This window comes from Typopeltis vanoorti, chromosome 15 (assembly GCF_054136105.1).
Source record: "Typopeltis vanoorti isolate ZY-2024b chromosome 15, IOZ_Tvanoo_1.0, whole genome shotgun sequence".
In the NCBI taxonomy this organism is placed as follows: Eukaryota; Metazoa; Arthropoda; class Arachnida; order Uropygi; family Thelyphonidae; genus Typopeltis; species Typopeltis vanoorti.
Genome location: NC_143563.1, coordinates 52,103,639 through 52,119,824, shown reverse-complemented (window position 1 = coordinate 52,119,824; position 16,186 = coordinate 52,103,639). Strand labels below are relative to the sequence as shown.

At 35.2% G+C, this 16,186-nt stretch overlaps 1 protein-coding gene across 1 annotated transcript in view; it reads left to right on the top strand.

Moving 5' to 3' along the window:
• Positions 1-16,186, top strand: part of LOC150098756 (transmembrane protease serine 9-like) — a 197,288-nt gene that overhangs the window by 56,791 nt on the left and 124,311 nt on the right. Inside the window, exon 11 of the mRNA XM_090405745.1 lies at positions 6,637-6,770. Coding sequence (XP_090261871.1) covers positions 6,637-6,770 — 134 coding nt within the window. The remainder of the gene's footprint in view (positions 1-6,636; positions 6,771-16,186) is intronic.

Sequence of the window (16,186 nt, the reverse complement as noted above, 5' to 3'; positions counted from 1 at the left end):
CATTCGCTCATCTTTTCTTTCTGTCGGAATGCTGTCATGGTCAACCTATTCGGCTGCATATGAACTGTTTACTGTTTGTGATAATGTTATTAATACTATTTGCACTGTCTGCCACGTCGGTAAATTGCATGCGCCATTTTAGCAAGTTTGATATGATAAAGAAGACTGAAACAAAATGTTATCATTCTCCGAAAAATTCTATTGAAATCGGGTGAGGAATCCGAAACATCATAAAAAGTGCTGTAACAGAACATATGAATGGCACCTAGGAAATAGGAAAAAAATGATCCACTTTTCATGACGTTATAGCAGAAAACACATTGACTACATGACCCTTATTCCTCTTCGAAATTCTGTGAAGATGCTTGGGGCATTGACAGGAGAAATGTCACTTCACCGCAATATCCCAACCAATTAAGCCTCCGCAGTTTCATCCATGTTATCCAATAATTCGTAGTGGAATATCGGGCTACGGCCTATTTTTTCCATTCATGGCTTACAGATATTGAAATGCGTCTACGATATGCAAACATGCTGAGTTCCAAAAACCGATATACCATTTTTTTTTGTAAAATTTCATTCAACATGAAAACATGTCAAACTTTAATCAAGTCATGGGATATTACTGTTTTCATCTTCATCAAAGGGTGACCAAACAAAACTTTCTTTGTGAATATCTTCACGACTAGGTACTTGTGCATATAGACTGCTGATTTCTTTGCTCACGTCAGGGTAAGATTAGAGATTTACTCTTCTTTCCCAGTAGAAGAAAAAATGCAACACATTCGTTCTTTGTGAATAGACCATAATGGACTGAATGAATGCACAGATCTAGCGTGAAAAAGAAATTTGCGAAGAACATCCTAACATGTATTGTTTGAATAAATAATTCTATATTGCAGTTTCACGTGGTTTTCCATGTATTATGTAATAAGGTTTTAAAGAAAATTATAAATAACGATATATTATTATTATTTATGAAAATCATCACTTTGTTTTAACTTGAAGATTTTCAAAATTATTCTGAAAATTTGTTTCTGAGCGATATGCTACTTTCCAACGAGTTATCCCAATGAATTTATTTATATCTTATTTTTGTTTCTTTTATATACTAACCAAAGATTTATTATTACTTAGAGTCAAACTTGATTATTCGCTGGAGTATATGCATTCAGTAACTACTTATTTCAGAAAGCCCAACCAATAGTGATAGTACTTTTTTAGTTTTCAAATCCACTGTGGTTTTCTTGGCTTCTGTTCCTTGGTAAACAACAGCATTTTCAGGTATTACCAGCCCATGGCGAAAACATTTCTCACTTGCAGATTAGTTGGATTGCAAGGATAAGCCTTTTGTTATTTGTTCCGCATCATTCTGAAATGTCCGACAAGTCCAATGAATCTGAAAGAAATTCCTGCCGTGTTTGTGAAATCCTGCAAGATGTCAGTGTTGTGGTTGGTCGCGTTATTTTCGAAAATAAGTTTTCAAATGAATTCCAATGTAATTTGTCTAATTGAACCATTTGTTTTTGTATTTTCAATTTTCAAATTTTTTTGATTTTCACGAAATTAAAAACTGAAAACACGTTCTTTATTATCTAAATAACCAAGTTCACAGCGAGTGCTGTTTTTGTTTCATTTTTAGGAAGGAAAATGTCTGGTATCCTGATCAGATCGATGTGTTCTTAGGTATACACAATACCTCAAAGAACAAAGAACATTCAGTAGTCTATAGGGCTAAAAGAATTGTCTGCCATGACTATTTTGGCAAAACCTCTCAATTTAACAATGATTTGGCTGTAATAGAATTAGATGTTCCACCTAATGGAGTAGAAGATATATATAAGCCTATTTGTTTACCGCGGTCAACAGATCAATATCCTGCTGGTGATGACGTCATTGGAGCAGGCTGGAGAATGACATCGAGTAAGTTTAATCTCTGAATTAATAGTTATTAGTCATTCGAATGTACGTTTTCAGCAAGCATTTCTAATATATTTCATTACTAAAAGTTTATATGAAACCTTGAATTCAATTTCCTAAACGAATTTTCATTTAGAAAATTGAAACACTTTCAGATTAATTTTTAAAATGTTTAACACATTTTGTAGACAATCAGTGCACCATCATAATGGATAAACGGAAAGTTTGATTTAAACGTCATTTGTTTTAGCATAGCCAACCATTTACTACATAATCATGACATTCTTTTTCACATTTTTGTTCATTGACAAAATTAACCTTATATCTGCAGTCGAAATCCAGCCTTCCTTTCCCTGTAATGGTGACACAGGATCATCTAGTCCCCCAAATGTTATCCGGGCTCCGGAACCGGCATAGGCTGACGAATCAAACCTATGGCTGAGTTAGTATTCCTGGCTGTAATCCGTGTGTGTTCACGGGGCCGATTTGCCTACTTGCGGGACGAAAAACCCCAGATAAACTGGAAGAAAAATCCCTGCTGTTCACGCCCAAGACCGGATAACTTGGCTATGGCTGAGGAAGGAGCTTAAGCTCCTCACGTCTTCGATGGGAATCGAACCTAGGACATTCCTTCCCCAGGCATATGGTTGCGAAGCGCATAGCCACTAGGCTAACCGCTCTGACATGCAGTCTAAATAATAATATTAATAAGTTGAGCCACTCCTAACATATGTTGCACTCTCTTTATCTATAGAGCAATATACTCTTTCAAGATATTTGTGAGTTTCGTTACTTCATGAATATCAATAAAATGTATTTCCGGTATAATGGACCTCCAGCCGATTACACAGTCGTTGGCTGAACATTTCCTTCATCAGTGGATTGGTCTTCGTGGACAAGTTGAGTACTCTGCCCGATTATATATAGGTCACTACCCACACCGGTTTCGACTTTGTTTTTGTGGTCTCATCAGTGGGAGCCAGACCCGGAAGAGATATCAAGGTTGAAGTAATGCATAAGTCATATATATCTCATATACAAGTAGAAAAAGGTGCTTGGCCTTCTTAATAAAACTCTCTAGATGAGAGAACGATGGAGAATATTTTTTACCCAAGTTAAAAAAAAATTCTGCACACACGCACACACATTTTGTTTTACTAATAAATTATTCGACTTAAATTGGGATCTGTGACTGCCTGATAATACTGTTCACCTTTTCGGGATTGCGAAGCGAATAGGAGCATAAATAAATATTTTCTGCAGATTTAACCAACATATTAAAAAAATCATTTTTTTCTATGGGAAAGAGAGCTACACTGGCCTCTGACCATTATATGATTCATTTATAATGCTCGAGCTCCTGAATGATAATTGTTTCTGATGTATTACAACTACGCATCTTGAACAACTATTAGAAAACGGGATGAAAACTGAAATGAAACGTTCAAGGTGACAAGCAGTTCCTGTTTTAGGATAATATGGAGTTTGTTTTCCCTTTCTTGGGGGATTTGTTCGTTTCTCTTTGTTTCTATAAATTGAGTTTTAAAGATCTCTTTAAGATTCTCTCTAAGTTCATCGATTCTTGCAATGAAGAAATGCATCGCTAAATTACATGATGGGTATTAAGCAAGTAAATACGAGTATTATGGGTGACTTAAATGATCGGATTGTTGATTGGGTAGCAGAAAATCTGATGATAAGAACGAAGGAGATTTTATTGAACTGTTAAACAACTTTCTCAAGCAAATGAAAAAAACGAAAAGGAGCAATTAGAGTTACATTTCGTAATAGCATTAGAAGGTTTCTCAGTTGAAGATATGACTGTTTTGTTACAGCGTTCAGGTCGCTAACTTGGAAAGCTATCGATTATATGAATGTTGCAGTCAAGATGCGTTACAAGCTAAACTACAAAGCTGATAATTATGACAAACATCAGAAGAATCCTAGTTCCATGATATCAGTTTCTGAATGGGAAAGCTTTTAAAAGGTGCTTAAACGAGACAGTGTCTGAATCGTTTCCTAGAGTTCTAAAATAAATAAGGTGGAAATGAAATGGATGTGCTCTCTGATTAAGTCCATGAGTTGTGGAAGGAATATTGTGAGAGTGAGTGGAATTATGAAATATATAAAACATGGACTAGAAAACTTACGAGTATTGTACAGAGAACTAAATTGGATTAGAAAAGGAAATTGGCTGCAGATACTAAAGATAATCCAAAAGAATTTTATAGTTATTCAGCTAGTAAACAAGGTGGGCCTGCAGAAGATTTAACTAATAAATGCAGATGATACACTTCTGTCAGAAGATGACGCGATTGTTCATATGATGAGTTCTCGATTCGCTAAGATCTATCAGGCTAACATATGTAACGTGGTGCACAATGTTGCCACTATATTGGATGAAGAGATAGAAGCACATATGGAGGTTCTTGAGCTGTTGCATACTCTAGAGAAGAATTCAGTAATATGGACAGAGGGGTCAGCACGTATGCTAAAGAAATGTTCAACCGAACTGGTTAGGCTATTGACATGTTTGTATACTTTGTCTTAGCTCAGGAAGGCTCCCACAGAAGAAAGAATGCATGACAATCCCATTTCAGAAGGGCGGTTCGAAGACTGATGTTTCTATTGATCTACCGGTATCTCTTGAGTAACTCTAAAGATTTTAGTGAAGTCCGTAAGAACTCGCATACACAAAATGGGCGGACTAACAAAATATTATTTGAAGGGAACAGCATGCGTTTACTAAAGGGAGATCATGTTTGAACAATTATATTTTATAATACCGTTAGGGATGAATCGGATAATGGAAATGGAATATTGTGACACTGTTAAATATTGCTAACACATTACACGGAATACCACACGAAAGGCTGTTGCATAAACTGGAGAATATCGAACTGGAATGCACACTATCGACCTGGATAAATATGTGGCTGTTGGACAGGTATCAGAAAGTGGTGTGTGTGTGAAATAGCCACAGCCACAGCCATGTCAGATTAAAAGTGACTAATGTGCTCCGGAGTTCATTGTTGTTGTTTAATCTGTATATTTATAATATTTGAAAGCTCCTGAGAAGAGATCTTCAATTGTTTACAGATGCATAGATAAGCAGGGCAATCAGAAATGCTACTGATATTCAGCATTTACAAGGCGATTTGAATAAGCTTGAAGCTTGGCAAACGATAATGGTTATCAATTCAATGTTATAAGTGTAAATTATGCACTTTGACGTGACGCAATATCCAACAGCATGTTATATTGGTGGGATTTTGCTTGGAATAAATGAACGAGGCTAGACATGAATTTTCACTTCGGGGTCAAATTGCAAATGGAAATACAATTCAGAGGATAACTGCAATATAGAAACGAACATTGGCGTGTAAGGATATGGAAATCATTTTGCCTCTTTACACGGACCTTGATATGGCCACGTGGACTATTTTTGCAGAGATTTGGTCTCCTTGTTCCGAAGGGATAAAAATGTGGAAAGGCTGCAAATAAGAGTTACAAGGTGAAATTGGGGTTATGAAACGTAGTTTACAATAGATTGAGCGTAGATAGAGTGTATATTCTTGTAGACAGGAGAAAGAGAGTTGATATGATAAAGGTCCATAAACTCTTGAGAGTATGTTAGGGATAACAGTTGATGATGATTATACGATAGACTGGGGATTGAACACGGGGGAAATGCGTGGAAGTAAAGTTTCTTTGTAGTAAAGAAAGAGGATGAGAAATAGATTCTCTCACTGAACTGTGAGCTAGTGGAACAAATTGCCTTTGAATTAATGAGTGCATCTAGCGTGAAGTAGTCTACGAGAAGCTGGTGTGGGTGGCTATGTCCTCCCTTGATGAGTTGTCGACTTTCTGGAAGTCTAATAATAATAATAATGACCAGTTTTCGGTCGAAGAAAGAATTCTAGCACAGGTAGTTGCTTTTTCCTTCCGTAAATTAAACTCAAGAAAATCGAACATAGAACCCGCACTGCTTCAGACATTAATATTCTAACTTACTGTTAGGGACCACAAGATGACGGCACCTCTCTTCAGGGGATGTTATTTATAATTAGTGATGGTTTTGGGCAGGCTACCTCTGATTGACGGTGGAGATTAAACTGCCCTCTCAGTCTCCAAAATTTAGATAGAACTAAAACAGCCTTGCTTCATCCCTGTAGGGAGTAAAAAGTTGTAAGCGGATTATAAAAAGAAATGAATTATGAATTAAACAACACTAATTGAAGATTGGGTTCTTTTAACAATTAAATGACCTGGATTCCACTAAATTTCCTTTGTCATTAAGAAAAAAATAAACAGATCTCATTCAAAGCCGTTAGCAGTAATAATTATGCCCTTTGTGAAAATATCTGAGAGTGAGTCATTTTTATCTGATTTGGAGTTAATTATGCATTCTGAAGGAAAATATATGAAGCGATACAAAACCACAATGTGAAATACCAACATGTGCAAATGCAGTATTTATATGAATTGTGCCATCAAGAGTTTGTTCTATATATTATATGAATATATAGAACGAAGATAAAACAAATATGTAATTTGTTTTATCTTAGTTCTATGAATTCAAAGAATTGTCAGTGCTTGTGGATCATGCTAAAATCATTATTTACTACTAATATAGGAGAGTAATTATTATTATTACTACTTCCATTCTTTATTTACATGTATTTCATATTTATCTTCTATATATTTTTAAAACAGCTGCAGCACGAAGTGAGGTTCTTCTACGTGTAATACTGAACATTGTGGACCACAATACATGTAGCAACATGTACCCGGGCTGGGTAACGAATAAGATGGTCTGTGCAGGTGCTTCAAACAAAGACAAGTGTATAGTAAGCACAACATATTTAATTCAAAATTATACATATTCATATTTTCAGTAAATAAATGCACCGTATTTACAACATATACAGTTTTTATGCTGGCAGTGCGAAGTAAATAAATTTAGATTTTTATATACCTCACTTTATACTTCTCATCCACCACTGACGACTTTCTGCAAAGATAAAGGCATTTGACCCGTCCAGAATTCTAACGAATACAACCGAAGAGTTGGGAATAGAGGAAAAGTCGAATGTAGCATACGTTTGGATATCAGCAAGGTGGTAGGATTGGATGAGATTGACCACGTTTTAAGGGAACTTTCTAAGGAAGTGGCAGGGAGACTGACTTGTTTATTATTATTATGTTAAATCATGTTAAAACATTACTACGGTCCAACATATAGACTTACCAGAACAACATATCAGATAACAAGAGCACAGTTAACAAACTACATAACATATAAGTACAACAATCACTGCAGCAGAGCCATCCGAAACTTCTACGTACCTGACATGATAAACAAACTGCCGTTCGACAACAGAACCCTAGGGACATAGTGAGAGCTGAAACAGGCACTATATATATATTATAGCGAGAATGAAAATGAAAGAAATTCCTGTTCCTCCCCTCTCTCATGCACACGAACGCACGCGCACACACACACACCCCCGTATGACAAACCCCTCTCAAAAACACCAATACAAGAACACAAACAAACACACCATGTCCAAATCCAATCCTCCAAAAAAAAGTTAAATTGTGTAATAGCAGTTGAAGTTTTCCAAGTACGTACCTACAAACAGTAAAATCAAAACGTGGCTTGCGACCGGTATAGAAACATAACCTCCGCCATCTATTATGCTCCTCAGATAAGCTCTTCAAAGCTTCGAGGAAGAAATCAGAAATGCCTCCCAAAGAAACAAAAGAAACAATTATTATTATTATTATTGTTAATTGTGCATATGTATATAGACAATATAAAAATTGGCTATGATATTGATACTGGAAAAAATATAATAATTATTATTATTTTAACGAAAGCCTTAGAAACTGGAAATCCCTAAGGAGCAGAAACAAAAGTTTATAAAAAAATGACTTTGCATAAGAGGAATAGTAGAATGCAGGTATCAAATCATAAACCAGTTTGTTACATAGACAATGTAGTGATTAAACGTTTGAAGAAACTGGTCAGGGCTCGTATACAGTCTTGGTATGATGATGGTAATATTATCTGTACAGGTAAGCATGGATTTATCAAGGGCGCTCATTCTTTTTTAGCAAAATGTCCGGTTTCTTTTCTTAATAAAATAATAAGAGTGATTGATGAGCAAAATGCATTGATTTTCTGAATATCGTAAAGGCATCTGACAGGTTTGCCTCACGCAACGTATTGCTTTAAATATTCGGAAAGGAATAATAATAATAATCAGGGACCACTCGTGTATAGGCAATGCGGAACTGCAGCACTCCCAATTTTTCTTGTTACATAAATATATTTAAATAATACAAGCAAACATAAATAAATGAATAAATATATTTATGTATCAAGAAAAACTGGGAGTGCTGCAGTTACACAGCACTACAAGATGGATTTTTATTATTTTTTATACAAAATAAGAGAATTGTATAGGATTGTTGATAATAAAATTAAATATTACAAGCAAACATAAATAAATTAATAATTTTATCGTCAACAATCCTATACAATTCACTTATTTTGTATAAAAAATAATAAAAATCCATCTTGTAGCACTGTGTTTACCACAGTGTCACATTGCTATGCGCGCAAACATATGCACGTCATGGTGAGATGCGAGCTATTAGAGTAATGCAGCACTGTCCTTCGCGCACTTCAACTGATGTTTATATGCAGTTTGCGCCAGTAGTAGAGTGTTCGTTGTGCTTATCGTGTTTACGCCGTCTCTTTAAATATTTGGGCATTACAATTAAAGACATAACATTTGTTAGAGTTTTTATTTTAGAACATTATTAGGGTTATGACAATGGATTTTAGTTTTACGTAATTTTGAATTATACTAAACTGTATAATTTTATCTATAATAAACAATTTTATTTATTTTTATTTTTTTAAATTTAAATTTGAATTTTTAAATTTAAATTTAATTTTTTATTTTTTGCAATTATTTTTCACGTTTAATTTTTTTTAAAATGTTTACCATAATTTTGATATTTTATCCAAACACTTATACATTGTACTATGTATATGTACACACATATATATATATGTACATTGTGTATGTATATTTCGACAGTTGCAGCACCCCCACGATTTCATGCTACGAGCTCACCACTGATGATAATAATAATAACATATAATTTATGTTGAAATCACCATATTAGATATATGAGAAGCAATATCAGGGAAAAGGAAAGATACCAGTGGGTTGCAAACTTGGTTGCAAACCGCATGAGCAAAAGCCAAGGATGAAACAATCTGCACAATGGAAAATCCGGTTGGAACGAAAAGTCAACAAACTTTGAGCTGATTTGAGCATGTAAAAGAGTTTTAAAGAAGGACGGCTGAAAGATTATAACACCGAAAACAAATTGATTACACATATGATTTGGCCAATTGCTGAATTTACTGAAGAGCTAGTAATTATAGTGACTGCACAGAAAATTAAAAGATATGAAGCAAGAATAAACCAATATGTACAAAATGTGCAATTTCAACAGAACCAACGTCAGTTCTTTCAGTCTCTTCAGAGAAATACAAATGCAAACCATCATTCACCAGGAAAAGAAGAAACACTCAAATTTTATTATTATTATTATTATTATTATTATTATTATTATTATTATTATTATTGTTGTTGTTGTTATTTTGGGCTACTCCAGGGAGTCCTTAGACTCATCGAGGGAGGCCCTAAACATCATGTCCACACAACTATTCGACATTCTCACAGTATCTGTCATACCTTGCCTTGAACTCATTCACTGTCATAGCACCCACAACAGACTCTGGCAGCTTATTCCACTCATTTACCACTCTAAAAGTAAAGAACCCAGCTCTAACACCCCTGCTAACCACACTTTTGCCCAGCTTCCATAGGTGTCCCCTAGTTCTCCCACCACCAGTCATGATCTCAAAAATATCCTCTGAATTAATCCTATAGAATCCTTTTAGCAATTTGAATGTCTCAATCATATCTCCCCTTTTCCGCCTATCAACTAGTTTCTGCAACCCACAAATCTTCAACCTGTTCTCATATAGTTCATTTCATAGACCTGCTATCATCTTGGTCACTCGCCTCTGGATCCTCTCCACCTCCTCCCCATCAAGAAGGAACCGAGGTGACCAAATCTGGGCACAGTAGTCGAGATGAGGTCTTATCAGGGCTCGGTACAGAGGTGCAATAACTTGCTTGTCTCTGCTCGTCAAGGTATTTTTCAACAACCAAGTGAGTTGATGAGCTGATTTAGCAACTTTTGCAATGTGCCCCCTAAACGTCCTCTCCCTATCCACCAACACTCCCTAGTCCCTGGCCTCATCAATCTCTTGGAGTGCAGTTCCACCACAATGGTGGAACTGTACTCCAAGAGATTGATTTCTTCCTACATTTTGGAAGTCAATCTGGGATAATTTTATTGAATAGAATAAAGTTGCCTCATGGATTAAGGAAATAGAATCATAAATGACACAAAAATAAATGCAAAATGTCATTATCACTAAAGAAATGGTCAGCACACAAGCTAGAAAATTAAAAAACTGAAGTGCACCCTGCAAAGACGAACTACATGGATTTTGGTTAAAACATCTAACCAGTCTACACGATCGAATGAGAGAACAATTTAATTATTTGTTGCCGTCAGGCTCAGTGGAAGACTAGATGATACCTGGTCGCACTTTTCTTTTCATGAAAGATAAGGATAAGGGTGTAGACCCAAGTGACTATCTCCCAATAACATGTCTACCAACTATGCTCAAGCTGTTCGCTGCAATCATAGCAAAACCACATAACATTACTTATCAGATAATCAGATTTATCTGATTAAAGAAAATGGAAATTTTCAAAAATCCAGAGGAACAAAAGACCAGATCGTTATTAATAAAATAAATATCAGAAATTCAAAAAGACGAAAAACTAACTTAAACATGGCACAGATAGACTATAAGAAAGCATTTGATTCCCTTCCACACTTGTGGATCCTAAAATCACTAAAACTATTTGGAATTAAGAAAAACATATATTCGTTTCTGGCTACTGCTAGGAAATCATGGAAAACAACATTAATAGTGAATAATGAACGATTCGGAGATATCAGCATTCAACGTGGAATTTTCCAAGGTGATTTCTTGTCACCATTGCCCTTCAATATTTCTTTGATACCTTTGTCTATGATTCTGAAGAAAACAAAACTTGGATATGAAATTTCTAAGTGTAATATTAAAATTTCCCATCTGTTGTATATGGATGACTTGAAGCTATATGGAAAATCGGCCCAGCAAATACTCTTTACTGAACACAATTCATATTTTCAGTCAGGACATCAAAATAGAATTTCGTTTAGATAAATGCATAATTTTATCTACTAAACGAGGAAAAATTAATGACACTAGAAATTTTAAGTTTGTTCAAAAGAAATATATAAAAGCAATTTCAGCTGAGGAAGGCTATAAATATCTAGGAATATTAGAAGCCAGTGATATTCTCCACTCGAAAGTTAAACAACAGGCAGCATCAGAATACATCAAAAGAGTTAGAAATATTCTGAAAACTAAACTAAATGGATTAAACACAATTAGAGCAATAAATTCTTGGGCTATACCAGTGATCCGATACAAAGCTGGCATAATAGATTGGACTAAAGAAGACCTGGACAAATTGGACCGCCAAACTAGAAAAATAATGACTATGCATCATTCATTACATCCACAAAGTGATGTTGACCGGTTGTACCTACCAAGGAGAATAGGCGGATGGGGTCTGCTGCAAGTAAGACAGAGTGTGGAGAAAGAAATTAGTTTCAAATGTTACATCAACAATAGCTCTGAGCAAATGCTTCAAGCAGTTACACAACAGGGTCTTCTGAAAGCAACAAGAAACAAATGCGATTACAAAAAGAAATAGCAAAATAACCAATATGTGCGCTGGAAAAATAAACCTTTGCATCGCCAATTTCTTAGAGATACTGAGGGCAAAATTGACTTGAACAACACGTGGCAATATCTACAATATAGATATATTAAAAAAGAAACAGAAGGATTTATTCTAGCAGCTCAAGAACAGCCATTACAAATGAATGCAATGAAATCAAAAATTTTGAATATCAATAATAACAGCGATCAGAAAGATGAGACTGTAGAACATCTAATCAGTGCCTGCAGCAAGATAGATGAAATTGACTACAAATACCGCCATGATCAAGTGGCCAAAATAATTCATTTTCATGTATGCAAAAAATATGGTTTTCCTGCTTCTGATAACTGGTGGCAGCATAAAATAGAGACAGTATTGGAAAACGAAACAGCAAAAATTCTCTGGGACTTTAGAATACAAACTGATCGGCATTTGGAACACAATAGACCTGACATCACAATTATCGAACATCGACAGGTTTGGATTAGTGATGTCGCAGTACCTAGTGATAACAACATTAACAGCAAAGAACTGGAAAAAATTACTAAATATCGACATCTGGCAACCGAAGTTGGCAGGCTGCGGCTTAAAAACACTATAGTTATCCCAATAGTTATCAGTGCACTTGGCGCAATTTCAAAGAAGGTATCCAACTATTTAAAGCAATTAAACCTCAACGAAGTGACCTCATATGACATACAAAAAACAGCATTACTTGGAATGGTCCATATTTTATGACGCTACCTGATGGACTATTCTTCGATTCTTGGTTAGAATCTGAATTGTTCTGTATCACCAGTCGAGTTGTTGTTTAAATAATATCTTGTTTTGACTGTGTATCAATTATGTGAATAAATAGTAATAATAATAATAATAATAATAATAATAATATTTTTTTATAATAATAATTTATTGATTGCTAAAATATTTACACATACGATAAACATCTTGAGGGATATTGAAACTTAGTATTTTACAGAATTCAGCACTAAGTACAGTATTTTTTACATTGGATTTCAATTAAAATTTTTAATGATACTTTTTTGCCTCTGTTTTATCTATTTACAACACATGTTCTTCTAATATTATCAATGAAGTTTATACAGATTTTTTTTGTATTTCTTTCGGAGGCTTTTCTGATTTCTTCATCGAAGCTTTACAGAGCTTATCTGAGGAAGACAATAGAGGCGGTGGTTTCGTGGTTATGTTTCTATACCGGTCGCAAACTAAGTATTGATTTTATTGTTTGTTGGTACAAGCTTAGAAGACTTCACCTACTATTACACGGTTTAACTTTTTTTTTTTTTTGCAAGTAGGGTTGGATTTGAACGTGATGTGTTTGTTTGTGTCCTTGTAGTGGTGTTTTTTTGAGAGGGTTTGTCATAGGTTGTGTGTGTGTGTGAGAGAGAGAGAGAGAGAGAGAGAGAGAGAGAGAGAGAGAGAGAGAGAGAGAGAGCGAGCGAGAGAGAGAGAGAGAGAGAGTAAGAGGAATTTTTCTCATTTTCATTCTCTCTATAATATTTATATAGCGCATGTTTCAGCTCTCTGTATGACCCTAGGTTTCTGTCGTCGAACGTCAGTTTGTTTTTCATGTCAGGTACGTAGATTCGGGTGGCTTTGCGGTAGTGATTGTTGTACTTATATGTTATGTAGTTTGTTGACTGTGGTCTTGTTATCTGATATGTTGTTCTGGTTACTCTATAGGTTGGGCTTTAGTAATGTTTTAACATGACTGTGTTGTGGCATAAGTGCTTCACCTTAAATATTTTGTGTTCCATCCATGCTGCCTGCATTAGTGTGAGTTGTTCCCAGAATATCAGTTTTACCATTTTATCTTGCAACCATTGTAGCCTGTTAAGTCTGTAGTCTGCGCAGAATGCGTATGATGTGATTGCATATCTTAAAATGTTTTCATATAATGCTTTATAGATTAGTATTTTTATGTGGGTTGGGGCAATGACTTTTAATCTGTATAGTTTGCTTGCTATTATCCTAAGCTTGGTGTGTAGATAGTTTATATGGCTATTCCATCTTTGATCAGAATCCATGTAAAGTCCGAGATAGAGTGTTGTGTTCACCTGTTTGATGGTTGTGGTTTTAGTTTCAGCGCTTTGTGTATAGGAGGGTGAATGTCGGACAGTGAGGTATTTAATTTCTATGAGTAGGGTTTGCGGGTTTTTGAATATCATTAGCTTTGTTTTATCAGGGTTTATATATATGCCGTTTTCGTTTAACCAGTTAGTGATTTGATTGATGTCGTGTTGTATATTTGTGTAAGCGATATTTGCGTTGTTGTGAATGGGTACTATTGCCGTGTCGTCTGCGAACTGGAAGATTTTACTTTTTATGGGGAGTTAGCTTATGTCGCTTGTGTACATGTTAAATAGAATGGGAGATAGGACAGCTCCTTGTGGTACTCCACAGGTTACTTGTACCTCTTTGCTGTATGCTGATCCTATACGTGTGGTGTGCGTTCTGTTTTTCGTGTATGCTTTAAACCACTGGTGTAGACGACCTCCAATTCCGATATGGGTTAGTTTCGTTAACAAGGTTTTGTGTGTTAGTGTGTCAAACGCTTTTGTTAGGTCAATGAATACCACTAATGTTATTCTGTTTTTATCCAATGCAGCGTTTATTAGATCTTTGAAATCTTCCAGGAGTGTTGCTGTTCCTTTATTTTTTGTAAGCCATATTGTGTTTTGTGTAGGATTTGAAAATTTTCAACGTATGTTGAGAGCTTGCAATGAACAATCCGCTCCATGATTTGGCTGATTACAGAAAACGAGGCCATGGGTCTGTAATTAGTGATAATGTTTCTTTTTCCATGTTTGTGTATGGGTGTGATCAGGCCCGGCTGGTGGAGTGTGCGAAGTGTGCAATATACACAGGCGTTGCAGAAGAAAAGACGCCTAAAAGATGTCAAAAAATATGAGATAAGAGTTTAAACGAACAACGAATGGTACAGATTGGTACATATAATTATGAATGTACGTCGTCTTCCGTTTGGGCATCTTCAGACCTTCCCGGAAACGAACAAATAAATTCTGAAATTGTATCCTGGACCCGATTATATCACTGTAACTTTTGATTAAAATTTACGAAAATATGTCTAAAATGGTTCATCTTTATTTTTTGATGTATCATAAATCAACTTATGATTAATTGTTGAGTTCCGTGTAAAAAAATCTGTCAGCAGGACTAATCCGTAGGTAACATTCTACTACAAAGCGGTTTTCATTTGTTTTTCATTTCCTGTTCGTTTTATTCACACTTTATTAAAAAAAAAAACCTTTTTGGAAAGGCGCCGAACATTAATCGCACACACAAGAAAAATACTAGGCCCCAGCGCTGGGTGTGATTAATGCAGTGTTTAGTGTTTCACGCATGTTTGAGGGATTTGGTGTCGCAAGCAAAGCTGTGTTTTATTGTTTCTCAGGCAGTGGTTCTGTGTATATTGTCCAGCATTTCATAAATCAGGTGCCAGGTTTCTTTTATGTCGTTCTGTTAATTTGTTGCTGTAGTAGTTTCTTTTTGCCGTTCTAATCTGTGTTGTTAGGAGATTTCGTTTTCTTTTGTATTCAGCTTGTAAAGCGTTATTGTTTGGTGACTTCTTAAGTTGTTTCAATTGGGAAACTTTTCTTTGTATGTCTGTTATCCTTGGATTCTGTTACGTATGGGAGCATATTTTATTTTTCTTAATGCTTTGTTATATATTTTATTAAATGCAAGATTATGATTATTATATACAGCTTCAGCAGAGTCTAAAGATGCTATTTGCATCTAGTCTGTTTTTCTGATTTCATCGTTTACTATTGTTTCGTTTAGAATGTTATAATACTGTTTTCTAGTCTCAGTGAATTTTATGGGTTCTGGTTCAGTGTGCAACTGTAATGCTGTGAAATAATGGTCTCCCAATTTGCATGTTATGACGGCTACTGTGTGGCAGTTTGGAGAGGCCCGTATATTTATATGGTAGATGCAGGATGAGTTTGTCGCATTTCCAACTATCTCTTCTCGTGTGTACGACTGTATGGATGGGATTATGTTATATGCTGATAAGAGGTCCAGGTATTGTTCTGTGTTGTTATTTATTTTCCTAATGTTTATATTAATGTCTCCTATTATTATCAAGTATTCTGAGGCTCCTTCTACCGTAACTGAAAGCCATTTGTTTAGTACATCTAGAAATTTTGTGGTGCTTAATTAAGTTGAGTGGTCTGTATATTGCATTTAATATCAAGGAGTTTTTTTTTCTTGTTTGATGTTTTTAATTTCGATGCATATGTTTTTTGCGTATTCTGATTTATAGTTTATTTCTGTTA